General features: G+C 50.8%; 1 protein-coding gene across 1 annotated transcript in view; it reads left to right on the top strand.

Annotated features, from left to right (window-relative positions):
• The first annotated feature begins 3,747 nt into the window (after positions 1-3,747).
• GPC1 (glypican 1) overlaps positions 3,748-21,123 on the top strand; it is a 163,087-nt gene continuing 145,711 nt past the window's right edge. Inside the window, exon 1 of the mRNA NM_001305060.4 lies at positions 3,748-4,372. Coding sequence (NP_001291989.1) covers positions 4,216-4,372 — 157 coding nt within the window. The 5' untranslated portion in view covers positions 3,748-4,215. The remainder of the gene's footprint in view (positions 4,373-21,123) is intronic.

Genomic DNA, 21,123 nt, shown 5'->3' with positions numbered 1-21,123 from the left:
CATCAAGTCTTCTTATTACTGGGAAATCTCTGCATTATATATAACAAAAGTACGGCGCTGAAGGGTGGAGTCTTTTGTAAAAGATCATTAAAACAATGCGTTTCTTTCAGTCACTGCTGTAAAATTGGGTTCTTCAACTCAAAATATAGCACAGGGTGGCAATTACCTGCCCTATCAAGATAACCTGTTTGAAATTATTCGGTTGTCCATAATCTCCCTCTGAAGAGTACTAACCACACAGCGAGGAATAAGTGCTGCACTTTGAAGGCAACTGGTCTGTGCTGCTCACGGACCAAACAGCAGATCGGCTGCCTGGTGTGCACTGCTGCACTTGTCCTCAGCGCAGCCCCTCTGTTCCTCAGCAGCAGATTCGTGGTCATCCTTCTGGAACCTGAGACTGGCTTCCTTGAGACCTGGGAAAGATCCCCAGCTCCATATACCTACTGAATGATATTCCTGATTAAGTTATTTGGACACGCAAGTCCCCAAAAGCCTTAGCACTTCTGTAGGGCAAATGGCTTCTTGCATAGATCCAGCTGGATTTGTTGGTCCAGGGATGCCCCAGCAATTCAGAGGGGCTGATCCGATATTTTTAGTGACCAGAACAACCAGTTACTCTGCCTGTATGTGTCAGGGGGAAAACCGAGGGTTCCTAAAGAAGGAAGATCCAGTGGAGAAGTAAGCAGCTGTAGATAGCAAAGCGTTATCTAGAAAATCCTCTAGATAACTTAATTGGATTTGACTGAGCAAAGCACATGGCCAGCCTCTGTTGAAGTGCAGCCAGTGTTGGGAAGGGAGGGAGGAGAGCAGGGGACGAGCTTTCATGAATTCCTTTAGGAGGCAGATACAGTAGAGATGAAAAGCAACCAGCAGAAAAGTGACTGAGATACTCACACTTTGATGGAGATTTTTAATCTACAGGTGCTAGGTTTTCTGATGTTTCTGCAGAATGAGACGTAGCATAAAACTAAGGGACAGGTGCTGAAGATTTCATTACATGACATCGGTGAGGGGGAGGAGGTTACAGATCACCTCTTTTCGCCCATCTCCTTTCCCTCCTTCCTCCTGCTCTGTGCAGCAGTGTATTTTGGTGCATTGTGAATTCAGGTGGGGATTCTCTGTTCTTTCAAGGTGGCACCAAAGACGCAATACAACTTGATAAGGTATCTGGGTTTTTTGCTGCACTGCTTTTGCTCCGAGACTCCAGGTTGCCATGCCTCAGTATAGGTCCATTTTAGAACCAGCTGGAGATCTGGTTCTACTTACTTTGGCGCTCAAACAATTCTTAATTTGCTTCAATATGAAAAACAGAGGTATGTCCACTGAAATACGGAACTTTGGGAAAGTTCTAGAGCAGCAGAAAACATCCTGTGAAAGCTGAGGTTGTAAGAAGCCTCTGTTTGGTGGTATTATTTTCTAAAGTGTAGCTTTCCACACTTGTGCCAGATGATTTGGCTCTTATTCATCATTCTTGTCTCTTCATAATGCCTGCATCAGCTTTTCAGTGGACTTTATTTTTTTTCTTGTGTCTGTCAGGAGGCAATCTCCACAGCAGGATGGATTTTCTGTCTTCCTGACTCTCTTAGTGGCTGTCTGTGTGCTTTTCACCTCCTCTGCATTCTGTCTACTCACCTTGTGTTTTACTTCACTTTCTTTTCTACCCCAGTTCTAGCTCCTCCTGCCAGTCATTACATAATCTCCCGTTCACTTTGTGCCAAGCTCCATTCCTTTAAGTGAGTCTTCAGAAAGCGGATCCGGTCCTCAAAAAAAAACACACACTTTATAACACATGACAAAACCATATTTTCACTGTGACGCTTCAAAGATGTTTGTTTCAATGTTTGTTTGTTTTTTTTTTTTTAATGGGCATAGCCACAATCCTGGGTATGCATGCAAACATCATCAGTGAAACAAATAGATGTGCTTCAGCACCACGAGGAGGAACCAGGATCCTGCCATTCCACAGTCCTGGCAATACAGATTCTCATATGGATTCTGCCACCATGGCAGCTGGGTTGCCATAGGTCTCCAAGCACTGTGTTCGAGGCCTGGGATGGGGAAAGGGCTACAGACCGTGGAATCACCGCTGATGGAAAGAACTCTCCAGATCATCAACTTCAGCCACCAACATGATCTGCCACGTACCTCTTACTACACAATTAGAGCAGATACATAGGAGTAAGAGTTGAAGTAACCTTGTGTGACCTTGTGTGCACTGTACTTGCTAACTTGTCGTATGCGCTGTACTCCTCTGCTTACAGTCGAGATCCTTTTGAAAGATGGGGTGTTATTTCCATGCTCCAGAAAGTCCACAAAGCAAGCTTCCAGCTCAGGAGCACCGAGCTTTGGGAAGCTTCAAGCCTTGGGTTTCTAAACCGTGTGCATCAAAGAGACGCAGCAACGACTGAAAAGCACAGTGCTGTCTGTGGAAGAACTGAGACCTGGGAAGCAGCATGGGCTGTACCTGACGTGCAGGTTTTAACTTCTGGTCACAGTGAGGGCTCACCACAGTCATGACCTTCATTACAAAACCCTCCCTGTCTTTACGGTCAGGTTCTATTAATTCCCTATGCTGTATTTCACAGATGATTTCAGTTAGGAAGATTTCCTAGGAAATCATTAGGCGATTTCGGAGGAAAGCAACGACTTTCCCCTTCCCTGCTGCCATCTTTCCCCTCCCTGCGGCTATTAATTTGGGTCGCTTCTCTCTCAATCATTTCTCTGAGAGCGAGCAGTTCTGAAGAAGCAAACTGGGTGACCCAGCCTTCCTATGAATTCTCAGGTCTGAGCAATTCGCCCCACATCTGTGCATGCTGAAGAATTTTGGTGCCCGTGGCACTGGCGTTTTTTTGATGTAGGCTTTTGGGTATCTGTTAACGTGTGAGCTCCCACAAGTGCTTAAGCTGAGGTGCCGGTAGATTCCCTGTCCTTTTTCCATAGAAAAGCCTTCCTTTAGAGAACTGATCTTTGGGTTCTCCGCCTGTTGTTGGCTGTGTCACATACTGGCCAAAAACTCCTTAGGGGGAGAGCTGGAGCATTACTCCTCACTCGGGTGCCGCAGACGCCCCATCTCTGGGGAGCAGACAGCACCCAGCTGGCAGAGCTGTGGGCTGCCAGGTTCAGGACAGGGTACGCTGCTGTAGGAACAAAACCCAAAAGCAGAGCCCACAGCTGAAAATCCCCTCTCTTCTCCTGAAAGGGCACTTTCCACCTCCCAGGCCTCTGCTGGGACACCCGGGCTCCCAGTTAAGACGTTTTCCCCGCAACGACCAGGCAAACCGTTTTACGATTCGTCTTTCTGCCTTTTCCCACCACACCCGGGGGAAATCGGAGTGTGCGGGCGAAGAGCCGGACCGAGGGTCAGACAGACGGGGGCTCACCGCCCGCCTTCAGGACCGTCCTTCCCGAAGGGCAGAGGGGACCACCTGCTCGCCGGGCGCTGCCGGCGTTGCCCGCTCGCCCCGCGGCCGAGGAGCCGCAGCCGGGAGCCGGGCGGAGCGGAGGCGCTCCTCGCCCGCGGGCGGCTCCCAGGGCCGGGCCGCGCTCCGGATCGGCCGGGCGGGCGGCGGAGCCGCGCGCGGCGCCGTGCCCGCGGCGGGGGCGCGGGGCGGTGGCGCGGGGCGGAGCGCGGGCCCGGGGCGGGGCAGCGCCCCGCGCGGGATTGGCGCGGCCCGGCGTGATGCCACGTCCGGCGGGGGAAGCCCTGCCTCGCTCGGGAGCCTCCCCGCCCGCCGCCCGGCTCGGCGTGCAGGTGGAGCGGTGCCGGCGCGCACGGAGCGGCGCGGCGCAGCCCGGCTCGGCCCAGCGCAGCCCGGCTCAGCCGCGGGAGCAGCCCCGCCGCGCGCCCCGCTCCGCCCGGCCCGGCGGCCGCCGCAGCCGGCAGCATCGCGGCGGGACCGCCCGGGGATGCGGCCGCGCTAAGAACAAAAGCCCTCTCCGCGGTCACGCTTCGGGGTTTCGAAGCGCGGCGGGGAAGGGGCCCGGCCCGGCCAAACTTGGATCGCTGCCCCCCTCCTCGGACTCTCCGCGGCGTCCGGATCGAGCCGCCCGCCGCTTCCCCGCGCGCCGCGGGCAGCGCCCGAGAGCCCGTCGCCCCCCCGCCGCCGGCCGTCCCGCCGGGGCTGCCCGGACCCCGCTCCGCCCGGCGCCGGAGCCCCGTCCGCGGGCCCTTGGCTTTGCCCTTCGCGCGGCAGGTGGCGGGGCCAGCGGAGAAGGATGCGTTTCTTCCCGTGGGGATTTTGGCTGCTGTGTGTCGCCTCCGCCCCGGCTCGCGGTGACAGCGGCAGCAAGGCGAGGAGCTGCGCCGAGGTCCGGCAGCTGTATGGGGCCAAGGGCTTCAGCCTCAACGGCGTGCCCCAGGCCGAGATCTCCGGTGAGTCCCGCGGGGCGGAGGGGGCCGCGGCCGGGGTTGGGGGTGGCGGGGGGGGGGCGTTGGGATGGCACGGCTCGGGGCGGGCTGGAGTTTGGAGCGAGAAGTCGGAGCTCGGTTCCAGCCGAGCTCTTTGCGGTGCCCCTCTGCTCGCGCGGGGGTCGGGCGGTGCGCGCGGGTTTGTAGCGGCGGAGCGGGGGGACGGGGTGCGCGCAGCGTGTGATCCGCGCCGTGCGGGGCGCTTTCATTGTCTCTTTTCTTCTGCTTTGAGCGCGACTGAATGGGTTTCGGGATTTAGGTTTAGAAAGCAGAATAGTCGAACAGAAACGGGACTGAGAGCTGGGAAAGTACCGCAAGGTTATGGGAGAGGAGGGTCGCTGGATTTAGTCTTTTGGATGGTCAGCAAAGCCAGAAAGGGCGTTTGTCAGTAAAAACGGAACGGGAGAAAGACGGCCGTGTGTCAAGTTTGTGCGGCGCAGAGGGGAGGCTGAGCAGCCTGCATCGCTGGGCGCGTTTGGTTCTGTGGCTGCCTTGAGAAATCCGGGATGATCTCCTTTTCCTTATAGAACACCTATGAATTAGCAAAGAATACTGCAAGTCTGATTTGTTGGTGTTGGCTTTCGTTTTGTTTTGTTTTGTTGGCTTTTTTTTTTTTCCTTCCCAACTCTTCTGTTCATTTCCCTTCCTCTGGGAGACAAGAATGTAAGCTTAGGGCAAATACCGAGGCTTTGTTGCTTTTCTTTTTAATTCGCGTCCAAGTTTTGATACACCGACACGTGACCCATATCTGAGAGCTTTCCCCCCACTTGTGGGAGCCTCCTTCTTCAGACAAAGCATAAAACATGCAGGCGTACGTGCTGGAGCCGACCCACAGGGACACCCCTGGAAGATTGCAGTCTGTAGTTCACATCCTAAGCTACAGAACGCCCTGTGTTGAGCATTTCATTGCCTTGTTTTGCGGGGAAACAGATCAGGTATTCGACCCGCAAATGGATAAGGCTGAACCATATAAACGTCTCAGAAATGTGAACAAATTAATACTTTCTTTGTCAAGCCGCAGCCGAGACTGAATTTCCGAAACGAAATGAGCAGTCCTTGAGGTGAAACAGCGGGCCACTTCAAAACCGTTTGAGCATTGCTATTAATGGAGCAGTAATTCCGCTAAGCAAGAAAGTGGCTTCTGATAAATTTGCATCTGATTATTACAGACACGCATACATTAGCAGTCACACTTCACGTGGGAAGTTCTTGGAAGGCTGAATGGGATGGCAGTGGCACTGTGTGCAGCAGCAGCACTGCAGGGCAGGCACAGCGGTGTCCCACATTAGCAGTGTGAGGAGCATCGCTGCCATCCAACCGCTGCCATCCAGAAAGTGGCCAGGGACACCAAGACCTCTAGGAACTGGGAGTTTTATTTCCTAAGGGCTTGGAATAGCTTAAGGAACCGTACCTAGGGGGAAAAGGGTTCCATGTATCAACAGCAGCAGGTCTCTGTTATCAGCCCAATCTTAACAATTGCTAATGGACTTGACGATTTTCATAGGTAATCACTTTCTGTACCTCCTCACTGATAAATATCCGGGGATGCTCTTTTCTGTTGGTGTGGTACTCACCCAAAGCAGTTAAAGCCTTGGAGCACCTGAACTGGAGCCTCAGAAGCACACCTGCTGGAGCACAGTGCTGTGTGTGGTCTGTGCTTCGCAGCAGCTGCGCAGGTAGGGCGGGAGGCAGTGCTGGTTTTGCTGTGTCCAACAGGAGGAATCTGGAGCCCTTCCTGTGGTGTCCCCACATGTAAGTGTGGTATCGTGCCATTCAAAATACCCCGTTCTGTTGGACCACGCACACTGCTGTCCCACCAGCCTGGCTGCAGAGCCCAGCCCTGCACTGCTCACTGCCCCACAGCTTGGGTTCCAAGGGGTTAATGTGTTCCAGGCTGAAATGGCCATGTTTGTGTTGGTTTTAGCTTATTTACGTGCTTTACACCTTCTAATCTGTATTCTTCGTTATGATTTAAGAGGATGATGAGTAACATGAAGTCTCTACAGCTCAGCAGAAGGTGGTATTGGTCTTCGTATCATGACATGGTCATTAGCTGGGTAGCAGATGGACGTCTGGTTCAGGGATAGGCTCTTGGCATACCACGTTTCTCATGGAACACCTAGACAAGGCTGCCTGTTTTCTGCTAATGTTGTATGTGTTAACACATCTAAGTGCTTTAAATATGTTGGGTACCGTTTTTAAGTGTGTTTAGGGAACATGCAGGGTGTAATGTCTCATTACTTTGAGGTCCATGGCAAAACTCCCAAACGCAAAAGAAGCATCTGCTCGTATTAGTAATCCCGACAGGCCCACGTCCACCCAATTCTCAGGTGCAGATCTGTGCAGGAGAAGGTTTCTGGTGCTTGGGGAAGTGCTCCCTACCGCTTGTATTTAGGGAAGTTACCCCATGCACTTCCCTACAGCAGCCTAACTCGAGCTAAGTTTTCCTGTGTGCAGGGGCGTTCCTGCCCGCTGGCTGGGTGACCCACGTTCCCCTCCTGGGATGCCTGAAACATACAAGAATACAGTGCTGCCTTGCCAGAGTTCTTAGTGTTGTTGGTGTAGGATGGGTGATGCTCTGCAGTGTTTCGAGCCGAGGTAGTTCTACTTTGTCCTGGAGAAGACTTAAGAATTCTGATTTGACATGGATGTGCTTGGCCCTTGCTTTGACTTGTTCACTGCTTGGGCCTGCCTTAGCCTGGGGTTGAACTGCTTGACACGGGGATGAATATAATGCACTAAAGGAGGAGGGCACAGAAGAAACCCAGGCAGCATCGCTGCTGATCCAGTTATGCATCTCAGGATTGTGCTTCCCCAGTTCCTCTGCTGAAAGGAGGTCAAACAATTTGTTTTCGTTTTCCGGTCCTTTTAGGCTGCATAATTCTGTTTTGTAAAGAAAACGCTGTCAGGTGCATTGTGTAAAGAGTTGTTGGGAGGAATGTTAGACGAGTAAAGAACAGGTCTGGCTGCAAGGCTGCACTTGACGAGGCTTTTGGAGCATGAAGATGGTAACGGGAGCCAACAGTGGAGAGCGTTTTGAATTCTGGCAGCTGCAGCATGAAAGGCATAAATACAAAAATGGACAAACCTGTGTCTGTGGTACAGAAAATAAATTCGGGGCTCCTCCTTTCCCGAGGAAGGGTATGTGCCACGAGGTTGAAAGGGGAGCCTCTGTGAGGCTGTGGTTGGGCTTGGTTTGTAAGCATGCAGGGCAGGAGCAGCGGCTTAAGGCTGGCTGCTGTGTGGGGAGCTCCTGGGTGCAATCCCAGCCTGTGTGTGCTGATGGACTTAAGGACAAATGGGAGTAGCCTTTTTTAGCCTGCTGTGTTTGGGAAATTATTCTCGCTGAATCAAAGCACGCTGAATTTTGAGAAGTCTTCCATTTGGCAAATACGTTGGTGTTAATGTTGGAGTAGGCTTTGCTTGAACCGTGCATCTCCCTTTCTGTATAAATTAGGCAAGTTTAAAATAAAATACACATATTCATCCACGCTCCGTAATTGTGTTAATTTGTCAGTTGAGAATGTGTGCATACAAAACAACTTATGAAGATCAGATTGATGGAGAAAAATGGGCTCCCTCTGGTGGCTTGTTGTGCCTCGGAGCAGCACGTGCCGGCGCACCTCACCGCAGCTACGTCTGCAGTTTGGGAAGCTTTATGCTCAGATATTGATGAATCACAGAATCACCCACGGCTTTCTGTTGGTGATGTTATTTTTCAGGGAATCTGCTTCTCTGTCACTGCAATATGGATGACTAAGCTCTCATCACGTAATTATCCTTATCAGCTTGTCTGACAAAACTATTTCAGCAGCTTCTTTTGTTGGTGAAGCAGAACGCGATTAAGACTGATGTTTCCCAGAAAATGTGTGTGCCTGTACAGCCGGAGATGCCCACACACCAGCTCCTGTGAAGCTGCAGTGCTCACCTTGGCTCTGCCTTTCCCGTGCTTGCCCTGTTGGTGCCCGGCTTTGCAGAGCAGATGCCACTCGGTCTCTCTGCGCCGGCTGCGTTTGTTGGGAGATGCACAGCTTCTGGCAGGGCTTGTGAAGCGGTTGGTTTAATGTTCTGTCGCTGTCGGTACAATCGTCTCACACTGAGGGGACAGGATAGATGTATTCCACTGGGTAATTTCAATAATTAACTGTGCTTTGACTTAACCAAAGAAGGGAGAGAGCTGCTAACTTGATTATCAGAAATGCCTGTTTAAGAGCCAGAGGTTTTATTTCCCTTGCAGATCACAATGACTGCTGCAAGGAGAGGGGGCATGAAGCACTTACCCATCAGCAGCAGCTGGGCACAGGCTCTGCACCGTGCCTGTCATTGCCTGCTGGACTGGGGAGGGGAGCATCACGCTGTATCAGGTGTGGTACGGAAGGCGAAGGCAGGATGGAAGTACAGGCGCTGCCCCAAAGAGCTGTTGGTCTGCGGAGGGCTCCTGGCCCTGTTGCAATGCCACTGCTGTATGAGGTGCAGTGCTGTGGTTCAGTCTCCTCACAGCAGTCTGTAAGCCAGTTTATTTTTCTGTAAACACCATCCCACACGTTGCTTTTTGCTCCCGTAGCGAGTGGACTGCCTTCTGCAGGGGATGGCGGCAAGATAGCACGCTGCACTGGTGCTCAGTGGGCCCTGCTGGTGCTGCCCAGTTTCTGTTCGTGGGGCATGTGCAACCACCAAGTGCAATTGCTTTCCTGCCCATAGCTTCCGAGATGGTACATGCTGCTGCTGCTCAGAGAAACAGTAACACAAGCCCCCCTGAAGCTGCCTTCGTGGAGCACCCCGTCCTGCAGTGGCAGGGTGCCTCTGCAGCTTCCTGTGCTGCCAGCTGCCATCCTGGGGGGTGCAGAGGGCCCCCCACGTCCCCCGTGTTCTGAACTGCAGTGGGTGCATAGCAAAGGGGCCGTCACTTGTACTTTTCCCAGCCATTCCTCAGCTGGATGTTCTTTTCAAGAGAGAAGCGCTGCTTCTGGTGGAGTGACAACAAAGTGAGGGGGGCAACAGATGCTGGCTTTCATCCACCCCTTCCAGACTGCTTGTATAGACCGAGTCTTTCGAAGAATCCTAAGCAGGTACCTCTTTGTTTCCACTTATTTAAGTTAGGTCAGAGTTGTGCCGTGTTTTTCAACACTTCTCCTCCACATGCTTACTGCCTGACTGCAGTCTAAGAGGGGAAGAGTGGTTTTGTAGCAGCCTGGGGGGCAGAGGCTCCTCCGTTTGTGTGGTAGCACGGAACAAGACAGGGCTGACACTCATTGTCCTCAAATCCTCCTGGAAAAAGTTGCATTTGTGCTTTCCTGTCTGTTCAGCAAGAACTGTTAGTGTCATCCTGGCAGCTCTGAGAGTCTCTCTGTCTCATTGTAATGGGACGAGACCTGGAGAAGTGGGACCCTGAAGGCTGCAGGAAGCAGCGGAGGATTGAAGATTATTCCACTGTCCTTTGTAGTTTGCAGAAGGTTGCCTTAGATGCCGTTGCGTTATAAATAAAATACAAAATTCTGTGCAAGCCAAGATTCCCCTCCCCTTCCCTTCCCTTCCCTGACATGCCTTGCTTATACACTGTGATGTTCTGTTGCCCAGAACGTTATATCCCTGGCAGGTGAAACTCATCTTGAGGTAACACTTGATTCCCAGGGAGTTGGGTTACCTCCACTCTGAATTGCTTTGCAAAAAATAGCAGGCACCTAAAATGCCTGTTTCTACGTGCCAGGGCTGTGAGCTGGGTCAGTGACGTGCCCGGCAACAGGCTCCTCTTTTACTTGGGATTTTGCAGACATGGGAACCCTTTTTCCCCCATATGATTGGAAGGAGCGGGCTGTGCTATAGAAGTTACCCGCGATGCCCTAGAAAATACATTAATCACAGTTGTGTTGGCCGTATAGATATTATAAAACTAAAGGAATTGTTTGTGCCTCTTCGTCTGCGGTGCAGCGTGAATCACGAGTGCAGAACTGCCCAGCTGTTACGAACTCCTCTGCTAGCAACACGAGTAAAGCACTTGCTAAAATTGCTATGCATTCTTCTGAAGTATTAAAAAAAAAGAAAACAAGTTTTACTGTGGTTTTTCGGAGCAATGCGATAGTACTTACACGCGCAGTCAATCTTTTATATGGCTAAAATGAAATTCTCTATGACAAACAGTTTTGGCTTGCAGAAAGATTGGTATTTTATGGGACTGTAAAACCATGCGGTGTAATTTAGTTGGCGTGTTTCCACGAGCGTTACCCAGGTCTCTTACCTCTCAGCTGGCGCAGGCCGGCCTATCTCTGGGATAGGAACGCTACGTAAATTTCCATCGGCTGTAAATTTTTTGTTCATAAATAAGAATATTGTTAAGCGCTGTCAGAAATTAAGATCAATCTTTTTCATACGGATAGAGAAAGAAGCCTCTCCCATCAGTCTCTAACGCCCTGCGCTCGCGGTGCTGCGGCGGAGCCTGCAGGGATCTGGCCGTACAGTGAGAGCCCGCAGTGAGGGCTGAGCACACGCAGGGTGGCACGGCTTTGTACCACCACGTCTGGTCTCTTTCTGCTGCCTCGCAGCCAAGCTGAGCGGTGCGGCGTGAGGATGGCTGGGGTGGTCCCCATCTGGATGCGCATTTCCAGTGTGAACCTGGAAAAGCCCCTCCAGTTCATCACTCAGGGGAGGTTTGGCTTGTTAAGCTGCGGATGGGGTCCCAAGGTATGGGAGCACCTCAAGAGAGCAGCGGTGTCTCCCGATGCGGCTCCTCGGCTGTACACAGCTGCATGAGCTTAAAATAGTTGTATAACAGTTTATATTTCTCAAACATCTGCTTGGCTCTGTGACAGAATACCAAACCCGCCCTGCACGACTCTCACTCCCCTCTCATTTGTGGGAGGTCTCCCAGAGGCTCGGATGTCGGGGGAAGGAGGGGTGTTTCTGCAGGGAGGCTCTCTGAGGCCTGGCCGTCCTGCAGTCCCATCTGCTGTGAATTTGGGGAAGGGCTGCACAATACTGGGAACCCGTGTGTAGGAGTCTTGCTGATAGAGCCGCGGCCCCCATGGGTCCTGTGCCCCCTCCTGCCGAGGGGAGGGCGGCTGCTGTGCTGTGGGGCAGAGGGTGTGCTGCAGAGGTCAGAGAAGTGCTCCAGTTGGCCTCCGCCCTTTCATCTGCTGCTAGCCTATACCGTCAATTAAACCCAGATAAGCAAAATTGATGATATGATGTTACATAAATACATGCATGAATCTCTGTAATGCATCAGGCGGTAGAGTCCCTGCATGGGGAGCAGGGAACGCTGCTCATTCCTCAGCGCCGCCATGGAGCTGCTCCCCAAAGGGCAGCGGTCACAGGCTGTGCCACACCGCCTGCCTCTGTCCTCCTTGGAGGCTCTGTGGTGAGCTCAGTGACTGCTGGACCTGCCATGTCTTGGGAAGCTGCATTTGATTTTGCTGGATCTGTTAACAGTAAACAGTGTCCGAGTTGCCTTTGCTATGCACTGATCTCAGGGGCGGGAAAGGTTTGGATGTGGAAAGCGCGGCTTAAATTCTTCTGTGCTCTAGAGCTCCATTTGGTGATGGTATGTGATAGGCGTGGGGAGCTGGAATTGGGTGTGGGAGAGGGGGGCAGCGTGCTGTGAGTGGCCCTCCAGGCTTTTTGCCTGGTGAGCATCCTGCTGGTTAGCTGCGGTGGGAGAGAAGTGAGCTTCACTGGAACATTCCTTCTTTAGGTAACCGCGTCCATGCCACGCGGATGCCTTTTCTGTCAGGATCACTGCCTGTTGCTGATGAGTTTGCTGCTCCGTGGGATGAAACTTCCAGGGGAATCCTAAAACAAATGTTGACAGCGCTTCTGTAGGGCTAAATTAAAATGAAATTTTAATGAGTAAATCTTCACAGGTGCTGGCCAAGGGTACTCTGTGACTGCGTCCTTGTTAGAATAGAGAGCAGATACCTTCAGATACTGGGCACGTTTCCATTGAAAGCCAGGAAGGAGAGCCACTGCGTTTAACTGCAGGATTGTTTGTCCCAGTATCCCAGATCAGCTGTCTGGGGACTTGAGCTGTGCCTTAATAAGTAGCACTGCCACTACCGTTCATGTTGCATTGAAGCATTTTCTCCTGTCATAGTTATAAATTAAGTATTTTTCAGTTACCAATACACTGTGTGACAGGGCTTAGGACTAGCATTCCTAAATATATCTGCTGATGTGTGTATGTCCAGTGACACAGTGTCTTGTGTTATCCTGCTATCACTGCTTGCTTTGAGCGTATCACATCACTGGCTAGTTTTGGGTTCTGCGTAAAAGAAAGATGTGGCTGTTCTGGGGGAAGCCCAGCAGAGACCACTGAGGTGGCTGGGGTGCTGGATAGAGTATGTGATGTACAGGGGGAAGTGGTGAAAGCCAGGTCTGCATAGCATTCAGGAGTGAAGGCTGTGAGACAGATGGCTGGGGGAAATCGTGCTGCAATCTCTAACTACTGAATAGACAGGAACAGAGAAAATGGAGCCAGGCATGGGGGCAGAATGGGAGGTGGCTGGCACAAACTGGAGCTGGAGAAATTCTCGTTAGATCGATGGGAAGACTTTTTCAACTTTGCTGGTTGAACGCTGGACCAGGAGTCCAGAAGGTGGTGGGCTCTCGATATCCCTCCTCTTTAGAGACATTCCAAGTTTGTGTGGGCAGAGCCCTGGGGCATCTGCTCTGGCTGGTTCTGCCTTCAGTAGAGCTTGGACTGCATGGCCACAGAGCGCCTCTCAGCTTCAGTTATTCTGTGACTCTGTGCAGATGCTGCAGTTGTGCCATGCAGATAGATTGGGATTACGCATAGGTAAAGCTTCACCATTAACAAAGGTCTTCAGAGAAGGAAGAGTGAAAGGAAATCCTTCCAGTTCTCCCCATTGTATTGTGTGGTTGTATTGAGTGGTTGTATTTTCTGAATTTACTTGTTAACTTATGAAATATGACATCTACTGAAATTGAGGAGGAAGAGGAGGAGAAATGTTCTCCTATGTAAGACAAAACCTATGCTGGTACTCCGGAGATGTGAGTTCAGTTTTGTGCTTTGGCACACATCTGAGACGACCTTGGGCAAGCTGCTCAATCTCTCTGTATCTCCAATCCCCATCTGTGCAGTACTGTCTTTAAATTATAATATCTTGCTTTTGTAATTTGTCTCTAAATTATAAACTCTTGGAGTACGGCGTCTCACCGTTTCACGATATTTCACTATACAGTACTTAGCACAATGGGACCATAAATCTTCATCAGTCCTGCGGTACGTGAACGATAAACAGGAGCGGCATAATTTAGGGCCACACTCTGCCTTCGATGCTCATTATGGATAAAGTCATTTTTTTTGGTTTATTAAAATGCTGTGCTGTTCAACCCAACAAGATGCACGGGCCTCACTGAATGGATTTTCAGGAGCCCATTGACTTCTTTTTTTCTTTTCTTTTTTTTTTTTTTTTTTGGAAGGAAGAGAGCTTGCTTTTAATTTTACTTCATCGTTACTTATTGATTCCTTGTACCTAAACAATTTACTTAGCAGATCAAGTAATAATAAATTCCTTTAACCTCTATCTCTTTCAGTTTAATTACTGTCAACTCATCACTTAGTGCTTAATTCAAAGGATAATGAATTCTGTTCACCATGAGGTAGAAGAGAGTTGGACTGCAGAACGAGAGCTGGGTCCTGCAGTTCTTCTGAGGATATAACCCACTGGAATGGGCTGCCCAGAGAGGTGGTGGAGTCACTGAGCCTGGTGGTGTTCAAAGAGCGTTTGGATGTTGTGCTGAGGGACATGGTTTAGTGAGAACCATTGGTGAAGGGCGAATGGTTGGACTGGATGATCCTGTGGGTCTTTTCCAACCTTAGCGATTCTATGATTCTATGATAAGCTCGTGTTGTGGAGTCGCTGAGTGCTGAGCTCCAGGTTGGAGTCAAGTGCTGTTACTTCTGTGGCGTGTGTGGAGCAGCATGCAAGCCAAGGTTGGAATTGCTGCCTGCTCTGGGCCCGGGCTGGCTGGGAAGCGTGTAGCTCTGTCAGTTTAAGGAGGGTAAAAGCACTACCAGGCCTTCCCCTGATTGCTGAGCTGCTGCCCTGGAGATGTCCTCCCACTCCCAGGGAAAGAGTTCTCTTCGCCCGTGTCCCCCACAGAAGCCCTCTGACTGCGGATGACATTACCCGCCATTTGTAGACAGAGAAAATGCCACTTGCCAAATTTGCAGATCGCAGTTGTGTTTCTGTCAGCTTTGGCAGTTACACAGCTTCTGGAAACGCTAATGAAGGCAATCTGCTTTTAATTTAAAATCCTCCCTGAAGAAAAAAAAAAAATAGCTGGCAGTGGAGGGATCCGGCAGTGTCCTTGTGTGAAACTCCTCTTTCCTTGTTCTCTGTGGTTTGCTTTAGCCAAGGAGAAACTGTTAATTAAAAAATACCCCTAAAGTAGCCAGATATGCAGGAATGTACTTATGCAACAGCTACCTGTACCAGTCCCGCAGTAAAACACTCCTTTGTTTTCATTTTATGAGCAATTCTAATTAACCAAATAAAAATACTGCTTGCTTTGCACTTAATTCGGCGTGTTTGCCGCTCCTCATATGATTGAAGGACAGAGGATGGAGAGTCGTGTTGAGATGATTGTTTTATTTTTTTCCCTTCGGTTCACTGAGGCTGAGGTGGTCAAGCAGTGCAAAGTGGGGGAAATGCTGGAGGAGGGGATCAGGGCCAGGAGCAGCTCCTGCAGCCCACCCCAGCACGGCCAGAGGAGTGCGAGAAGACAGCATTCCTCTGAACACGTTCGAATTAAGTTTCTTCAAAGGCGTTTTCCTTGGTTTAGAAGGTACTGGACCCAGTGCTTCGCACAATGGTAAACAGCGCTTAGACACACATTCCTTATGCTCTCCTCTGTGTGTAAAGGAAGCGTTTAACACTGTAGAAATCAAGGGGCCGGTCAGGGAATGTCAGAAGACATGAAAAATGAGCAAAGCTGTTCTGCCTGTAGCTGACTGTCCCTTCACACCAACGCTCGCTCTGAAGAGGAAGGGGCAGCTAATGAAAACGCTGACTCAACCCAAGGGAGAGGATTGGCAGCCTTTGCCGTAATGTAAGAAATTGCTCTAGCTATTGACTTGCAATAAATTCTGCCCTTCCAGTAAGGGCCTGGGCATGCGGCTGCCAGGGAAGCGGCACCTGGCACCAAGGGCCATAGCTGCAGAGCTCCCAAGCAGCTGCAAAGCGGGGTGAGGCGTTGTAGGGCTGCACAGGCGCTGCAGTCTGCTTAACAGCACCGACTCCGTGCTCCCATCTGCTTTAAGGCTAGGCCAGAGGGAGGAAATTCTGGTCCCGTTGCCTCCTCTGTGAGGATTTATCTTGGAATTTTGAAACCCAACCTCCTGCTCCAGTCCTAAATTTAAATCCACAGCTTCTGACTGAAGACAGAACCATATGTCAGTGAAGCACCGGGGCACAGCCATCCTGTGTATTTATAATCTGCTGTTGCATTATTAGCTTGTCGTAGAAAAAGGAGCCAGAAGAGGAACTGGCACGGAAAGGCGCTTTTTGGGATGCTCACTCTGCTGTCCCGTTGGGCAGTTAGCCTCTGCAGTGTGTGGACGTGTTGGGTGGCTAATCCAGGGGGGTCTCCTGCAGTCATCCAAAAGCATTGCTCTGTTCTGCGGAGGTGCTGTGCTTTCAGAAGCAGCCGTGGTTGGAAGCTCTGCCACACAAAGGAAGGCCCGAGCACAAGTAGCTCCCAGCTGCAGTAGGGCCGTGGGACTGCCGGCCGGGCGCATCTTCCCCGGTCACCTTGGGGAGGGGGCAAGTGTCTAACAGATGGAGAAAATGTGCTTTGGTAATTAGTTGGTGATGGGCTCCTCCCAGGCAGTGAAGGTCTGTGTTTTTTTTTTAATTAGCTATTTAATATGTTTGTGCAGCGGCATGCCTAACTAACGTGCAGTTACCATGAGTACACATACAAATGGCAGTAATGGGTACAGATGGCCGTAATTACCCATGTTGATTTCTGCAGTAATCACGCATGCAACGCATCAAGTTGGGCTTAAAAATGGCTGTGTGGGGCAATTTGTTTCCCACCCCACCCCTGTGCTGTGCTGTGAATATGCTTTTGTGACCATCCTCTGTGTGCCTGGACCAGCTGCTGAGGTAAGCATTGCTTTTTGGTGGGTGTGTGAGAGGCTCAGGCACAATGAAGAAGGCTAATTAGCTCTTCTCTGCAGTGTCTTACTTGTGCTGTGGGCTATGGATTTTGCCTAACGGCAGTAGAGCAGCAGGGCTCAGAAGGTGAGTGGTCCCAGCTCAGTCTGCCCAGCTGTGCAAACTCTCATGGTGATACCATGGTACCATTAGGGCAGGAGTGTGATCATGTCACCTTTCTGAGGTCTCTCACTTGGTACTCCCCAACACCTGCAGATTCTGAAGGGGAATATCAGCAAGCACATCCCTTCCTAATCCATTAATAGACCGATCTGTCTGGTCTGTTGTCCCACTGGCTGCATACTGTCTGCCTCTATAGAGCCCAAAGCAGCAAGCTCCAGAAGTGCACCACCCACTGTGTAAAGAAACACTTTCTTTTGTCTGTCTTAAGCTGAAAAAGAATGCAAGCATACATGGCCCTTCTGCCTTTGGATCATCTGCCCTAAATGCTAAGGAGCTGTATTCATGAGATAGTTCAAGGTTTGGGGAGCTGCTCACACCCTCCCTTCCCCAGAGGAATGCCCAAGGGGAAGGGTACGGTACCAGATGGTTGTAGTGGTGCAGCTTTCAAACACAAACAAAGCTGCTCCGAGGGGCTGGGGGATCTGGGGGGCGTTGGTTGGCCACAGGAGTGGGCTCTGCCTGCAGCTTTTTGCTTCTGGTGGGCTCTTTTCAAGCACAATGATTGAGGAGGTGCTTCTCCACGCGGCTGAGCTAGTCTAGGAAATGTCAGAGACAAGTTAGAGAGAGTATTTCTGGCTTTGCTGAGCACTGCTCCAGATAGAAGCACCGAACACCATCTGCTCTGACGTAGCTCAGCGTGGAGGAGGAGAAGGTCTCCAAACTGCTGCTGCTGCTTGCGCTGCTGGTGTGGAGGGCAGCAAGGAGGCAGCTCTGCCCCCGGGCAGGGGGTGGGTGTGGGTGTGTGGGTACCTGCCTTGCCGGCTGCTGGGGCGAAGGCTCCGGCAGAATGAAAGCCCCGGGATAATTCATGTGTCTGCACTTCTCTGTGGAACGGCATTAATCTTTGTATCGGGAGACTGCTGCTTTGTCCCCCGGGGTTAAATCTTGAAGGTTTGTGATAGCAGTTAAAAAGCTGGGGGTACAAAGGGAAGTTTAAAGAAGCCTTGCAGGAGAAATTCGTGTCACGGAGTGAATGGGCTGTACACTGTGCAGTGTAATGGAGAGCCAATCTCAGGCTGATGACTTTAACACAGGCAGTAGTGCAGAAAAGAACTGTAAGTACTTCCAAATCCTATGGTCGTCCTTCCTACAGCAGAAACATCTCTTTTGTGATCTGTTTTTTTCTTTTTTTCTTTTTTCTTTTAGTAGAAATGGGCCCTGCTAAATATTTACTTTTCAGCCAACACTTTCCCTATCTGGTTAATTTGTTTAGGGCCACTCTTGCTTGTTTGAAGCCTGTTTTGTTAGGCTGCTAGGTAAAGCCTTCCTATTTTGACAGCCTTTTTACTCATTCTTTAAAGCTGCTCTTTGATGTGAGCTCAGAAACACAGATCTCATTCTTCTTATCATTTTCCCCTGTCAGTTTAAAACCAGTTATGAGTACCACAAACTATTAAAAACAATCTAAGCTAACCTCCCAGGTGACAGATGTTCAGGGCCTATCTCTTATTTTCAGGACTCTCTATGGAGTAGGCTTTGCAGAAACAAGCAGGGCTGCTGCTTGATAAGGAAACGTGATTGGAGCGGCTCAGAAACTTGTTTTGTAAAATCCATCTGGCAAGAGGCAGGGTATGGGCTGCCCTGTTGAGTTGAATGTACACAGGAACTAATTCTCCATGTAATTGTGCCTCTTCCAAATTTGTTTTCTGCAACATAGCTGGTTGTTGGTTGGTTAGTGCTGACTTCATCTGTGCTTCGGGCGGGAAGAATTATGTCTGACAGGTTAGCTCATAAGGATGAGGAGTTGGAAGGGACAGCTGGATCATGAAAACCAGTCCTGCGATATCCCACTCAGCCTCGTGCACGGAGACTTGGTAAACTGCTCTGCGTGTCCTCAAGACACCGCCAGCCGTGAGATGCTGCGAAGGCCAAAACAGAAGAGCTGACAGATGAGATGAGAAGCGTTGCTGGTGTCCTGGTATGGATTAGAAAGGAAACCGTGGGGAAGAAGTCCCCGATCTTTCTTTGTGAGACAGCAGCTGTGCAGTTCTAGCAGCCCGCCGCTGCGCTCCATGGGCAGAAGGTGCGCACTCAGGAAGGATTTCTCTCCGCCTTGTGCTCTTACAGCTTTTACAACACCGCCATCCTTGACGTTGATTTTTAAATGGCATTTTATTTTTTCAGATGAAATACTGAAGTATAATTTTTCCTTGGCCGGTGTTGTACAGCCGTGTGGCGCTGCCCAAATGCCTGTGCTGTGTTGGGGAAGCCGTGCTTCGCTCGCAGTTTGCTGCTTAGAGGTGCTGCTGTAGCTGTGAATGGCAGCAGCTGAGCTGAGCTTGGCTGGTTCGGGGCTCTGGCAGGCTAGTGCAGGGTCTTTCAACTCTATCAGACTGAAAGTCTGGGAAATTCAATAAGTGGGGTATGTAGCTTTACCCTCAGAAGATCTGCCAAGCTCTTTCACTCCTGCCTTTTTGGTCTGAATTAAGTATTTTCCTCTGGACAGCTTCCTCATATTCCTCCACAGCTGTTTGACAGCCCTTCATGGACGTCTGCGGAAGCTGGAATGTTTGTTTGCAGCAGTGTAATGTTTGAGTTGTCAGATCTCATGAGGCTCTTCATCCTTTACGCCAAAACAGAGGTTGCTTCCTGAGGCTGCTTGGATATCCCTGAGCTTTCTGCCCCAATACTGTATTTTCTGCTGCTTTGCCCGTGGTGCCTTCTTCCAGCTATGTTCCATGGCAGGTTCTGCCAAGCCTCTTGGCAGCAGCACCTTGCAGTAGGAGGGGATGCCTCCCCGCAGTGTCACTTGGAGCTGGGCAAGTGGGAGCAATGGAGCTGGGCAGCTCTGACAAACGCACTGCAGCCCAAGCATTCCCCAGCGGCCCCTCTTTCCCTCTCAGCTGTCGTGCTCAGCTGCTCGTGGACACGGACAGCTGCTGTTGTCTCAGCATGAATTTTGCTTTGTTTTGTTTTAATCTGTCCACCTCATTTATGTGCCCGAATCAGAGCGGAGCTGTCTGAAGATCTAACCACTTGTTAAGATTCTTGAGGGAGTACTTTTGAAAGTCTGGCCCTTGGCTTCTAAACAATCTTTGTCAACTCACATCAGATTGGAGAATGAGGTGTCTCTGCATGGTTTTTCTACCTCTTCCCTTACGTCTAGCTGAGCTTCTGGATACGTGGCATTTGCTGCATCAGAGAGCTTATCTATAATTCATAAGGAAAAGCCCTCCACCTTATCCACGCTGGGAGTTAACAGTCCCTTTTAGAATGTGCTTCTAAAATGCAACCTGATCGTAGATCCTAACCTCTGCTCAAACTCTCAGGGCTGTCTGTCACTTTGCTGGCATAAACACCGATCTCATGCAAGGGAGCCACAAGTCTAGACCAATGTGTGCTGCTGCTTCCTGCATGTCTGGATGGTAGTGGACAGGGCTTCCCAACCACCTGGCTGGCTGGGCTCCTCTTCTTTCAGCCCCATCGGGGCTGCCTGTGGTGCACAGGGACCAGCTGTGAAGGCCTTTTGCCAGGGTTGACACGGCGAAAATCTGACTTGTCACACACAGAGGTTGGGTTTGAGCTTTGTTGAGTTTAGAATATGCACTAATGGTTCTGGAGACAGAAAACTCTGCAACAGGGTTGAGCCGCAGTTCTAGTTTCCCTGCTAACTTTGAGCAGAGCACAGTGTCAGTCCTTGTGCTGCTGCTACGTCCTTTTGCATACATGGCCCATACACACAAGCAGCTTCACAGGCTCTACCTACAGGTCAGCGCTGTCAAAAGATGCTGAGATCTAAAAAGCAGACTGGGCTGATCGTGGTGACACAGTGGGCACATGCTTGTGGCTCTGCACCTGTGCAAGATTGAGTGTGCTGCCCATGCTCACGGCTTCTCTCTCTAATGGAGATGTGTGGTGGTGGAAAGAGATAAGAGAGCGCTTTGTGCTTATATAAGGGGAAGTGAGCAATAGAGGACTGAGAGAACGTGAAATGAAAGATTCACCAAATGAAAATTGCTCTTTGCAAGCAGCCCTGCCTGGGTCAGCATTCTAGTGCAGACAGGAGGAGGGCAGCCCCTGAGCTTGGGTCTGTCACTCAAGAGAGGGGAGTGGGTTACTCTGCAAACACGTGCAGATGGACTCAGCCTGTGGGGCCGTTCCTATGTCTGCTCTGGCAGCAGCTGCCTGCCTGGATTTCAACTGTGTTGTGCATCAGAAGGTTGTCACTATCTCAAGGCTATAAAACGTGGACCAGAGGCTTCTGGGACCAGAAACCTGGCTTTTAGTAGGACCGAACTCTTCCCCAGCACACCTGCTGTGGCTTGGGTTTGTGTGTGCTTCTGGAGTGTGCTCCCTCTGCCCGGTTCATCAGTGATCGAGCAAAACAAAAGTGTCCTGGTTGGGTACACATGTCCA

This window comes from Gallus gallus, chromosome 9, assembly GCF_016699485.2.
Source record: "Gallus gallus isolate bGalGal1 chromosome 9, bGalGal1.mat.broiler.GRCg7b, whole genome shotgun sequence".
Taxonomy (NCBI): domain Eukaryota; kingdom Metazoa; phylum Chordata; class Aves; order Galliformes; family Phasianidae; genus Gallus; species Gallus gallus.
The sequence above is the reverse complement of the archived record's forward strand: the minus strand, read 5'-3'. Positions and strand labels throughout refer to the sequence as shown.